General features: G+C 62.9%; 1 protein-coding gene across 1 annotated transcript; it reads right to left on the bottom strand.

The window, feature by feature from the left end:
• Positions 1–254: 254 nt before the first annotated feature.
• Positions 255–841, bottom strand: KCNE3 (potassium voltage-gated channel subfamily E regulatory subunit 3). The gene has a single exon (XM_057387739.1). The coding sequence runs from the start codon at positions 787–789 to the stop codon at positions 415–417; it is 375 nt and encodes a 124-aa protein (XP_057243722.1). The 5' UTR covers positions 790–841; the 3' UTR covers positions 255–414.
• Positions 842–2,084: the final 1,243 nt, after the last annotated feature.

Genomic DNA, 2,084 nt, shown 5'->3' with positions numbered 1-2,084 from the left:
GTGCCACAAGTTCCCAGCAGCTTTGGGGGTTCTCAGCAGCTTTACAGGGCTCCCAGCAGCTTTACAGGGTTCCCAGTAGCTCTGGGGGGTTCTGAGGAGCTTTGGGGTTTCTCAGCAGCTTTGGGGGCTCCCAGCAGCTTTGGGGGTTCTGAGCAGCTTTACAGGGTTCCCAGCAGCTTTGGGGTTTCTCAGCAGCTTTGGGGTTTCTCATTAGCTTTACAGGGTTCCCAGCAGCTTTACAGGGCTCCCAGCAGCTTTACAGGGTTCCCAGTAGCTCTGGGGGGTTCTGAGGAGCTTTGGGGTTTCTCAGCAGCTTTGGGGGTTCCCAGCAGCTTTGGGGCCAGCAGCACACCCCACAGCCAGCGGGATGTGCCCAGCACGGTGACCCCAAGCCCCGTGGCTCCGGGACAAGGCTCAGATCATGGAGACCCTGTTCTTGATGTAGACGTGGTAGGGGTCACTGCGCTTGTCCACCTTGCGGGAGCGGGTGTAGCCCAGGATGAGGCTGCCCACGGTGACAGCGAACAGCGTCATGACGAACAGGATGTACATGTAGGCGTTGTCATTGCGGCCAGCGCGGTCACCGTGTGTGGCACTGCCCAGCCGCGGGTCGGGACAGGCCATCCCCCCGTGCACCGTGTGGTTCAGGGCATTCAGCACCGCCTGTAGGGTCTGCTGCCAGGGACCTGTCCCGTTCTGAACATCCATGGGATCTGTCCCGTTCTGAACATCCATGGGATCTGTCCCGTTCTGAACATCCATGGGATCTGTCCCGTTCTGAACATCCATGGGATCCGTCCCGTTCTGCTCGTCCGTGTGCTCTGCGGGCTGTGGGGAGGGACAGGGGGTCAGAGAGGGACAGGGAGGGCAGGGAGGGACAGAGAGGGCAAGGAGGGGTCAGGGAGGGACAGGGAGGGACAGAGAGGGACAGGAGGGGTCAGAGAGGGCAGGGAGGGACAGGGAGGGACAGAGAGGGACAGAGGGACAGGGAAGGTCAGAGAGGGACAGGGAGGGACAGGAGGGCTCAGAGAGGCTGCAGAGAGGGCAGGGAGGGCAGGGGGGCTCAGAGAGGCTCAGACAGGCTGCAGGGAGGCTCAGGGAGGGACAGGGGGGCTCAGAGAGGGCAGGGAAGGCAGGGAGGGTCAGAAACGCTGCCCTCACAGCAGAGCTGCTCCTGGACCCAAAGTGACCCGAAATCGCTCCTCCAACACCTCCTCTGCCACAAAGCAGGGTGACCAAACCCTTGTCATTCCCAGCAGCCCTCCCCTAATTTCAGTCCTTCCCCAGAGGGGATAAAGCTGCCAGGGCTCCAGAGCACCCGCCTGCCCCTCTCTCCTCCCCAGGGCAGGGGACAGCGTGGGGACACAGGACTGCTGGGGACACAGGATTGTTGGGGACACAGGACTGTTGGGGACACAGGACAGTTGGGGACACAGGACAGTTGGGTTCAAAGTCTGCTTTCCCTCAGGGTGCAGAGCTGGCACAGTCCCCACAAATCCCTGTGAGCCCATCTCGAGGGGTTTCTGCCCTAAACCCACTGGGATTTCCCTTCCCATTGGGTCCCAGAGCCCCTGTGACTGCCGTGTCCCCTCTGGACATGGTGCCCTCCTGCCAGTCCCCCCGGGTCCCCCGTGCCCTCTGTGCCCTGTGCACCTTACAGGGCCTGGAGCAGGCGAGGCCAGGAGGGGACACCAGGACACAGTCCCCACGGGTGCCATCCTCTGTGCCCTGTGCACCTTACAGGGCCCAGAGCAGGTGTGGCAGGAAGGGACACCAGGACACAGTCCCCAGCGGTGCCATCCTTTGTGCCCTGTGCACCTCACGGGGCCCAGAGCAGGCATGGCCAGGAGGGGACACCAGGACACAGTCCCCACGGGTGCCATCCTTTGTGCCCTGTGCACCTTACGGGGCTGGAGCAGGTGTGGCAGGAGGGGACACCAGGACAGTCCCCACGGGTGCCATCCTTTGGGACACGCCGGCCCTACAAAGCACCACGGTGTCCCCGGGTACCCGCCCTGTCCCCCCATCTGCTCCTGAGCACCCCATAACTGCTGCACCAGCACAGGAGCTGATCCCCTCCCAAA

Source organism: Malurus melanocephalus, unplaced genomic scaffold, assembly GCF_030028575.1.
Source record: "Malurus melanocephalus ecotype Western Australia unplaced genomic scaffold, MMel_1.1 scaffold_1332, whole genome shotgun sequence".
NCBI lineage: Eukaryota > Metazoa > Chordata > Aves > Passeriformes > Maluridae > Malurus > Malurus melanocephalus.
The sequence above is the reverse complement of the archived record's forward strand: the minus strand, read 5'-3'. Positions and strand labels throughout refer to the sequence as shown.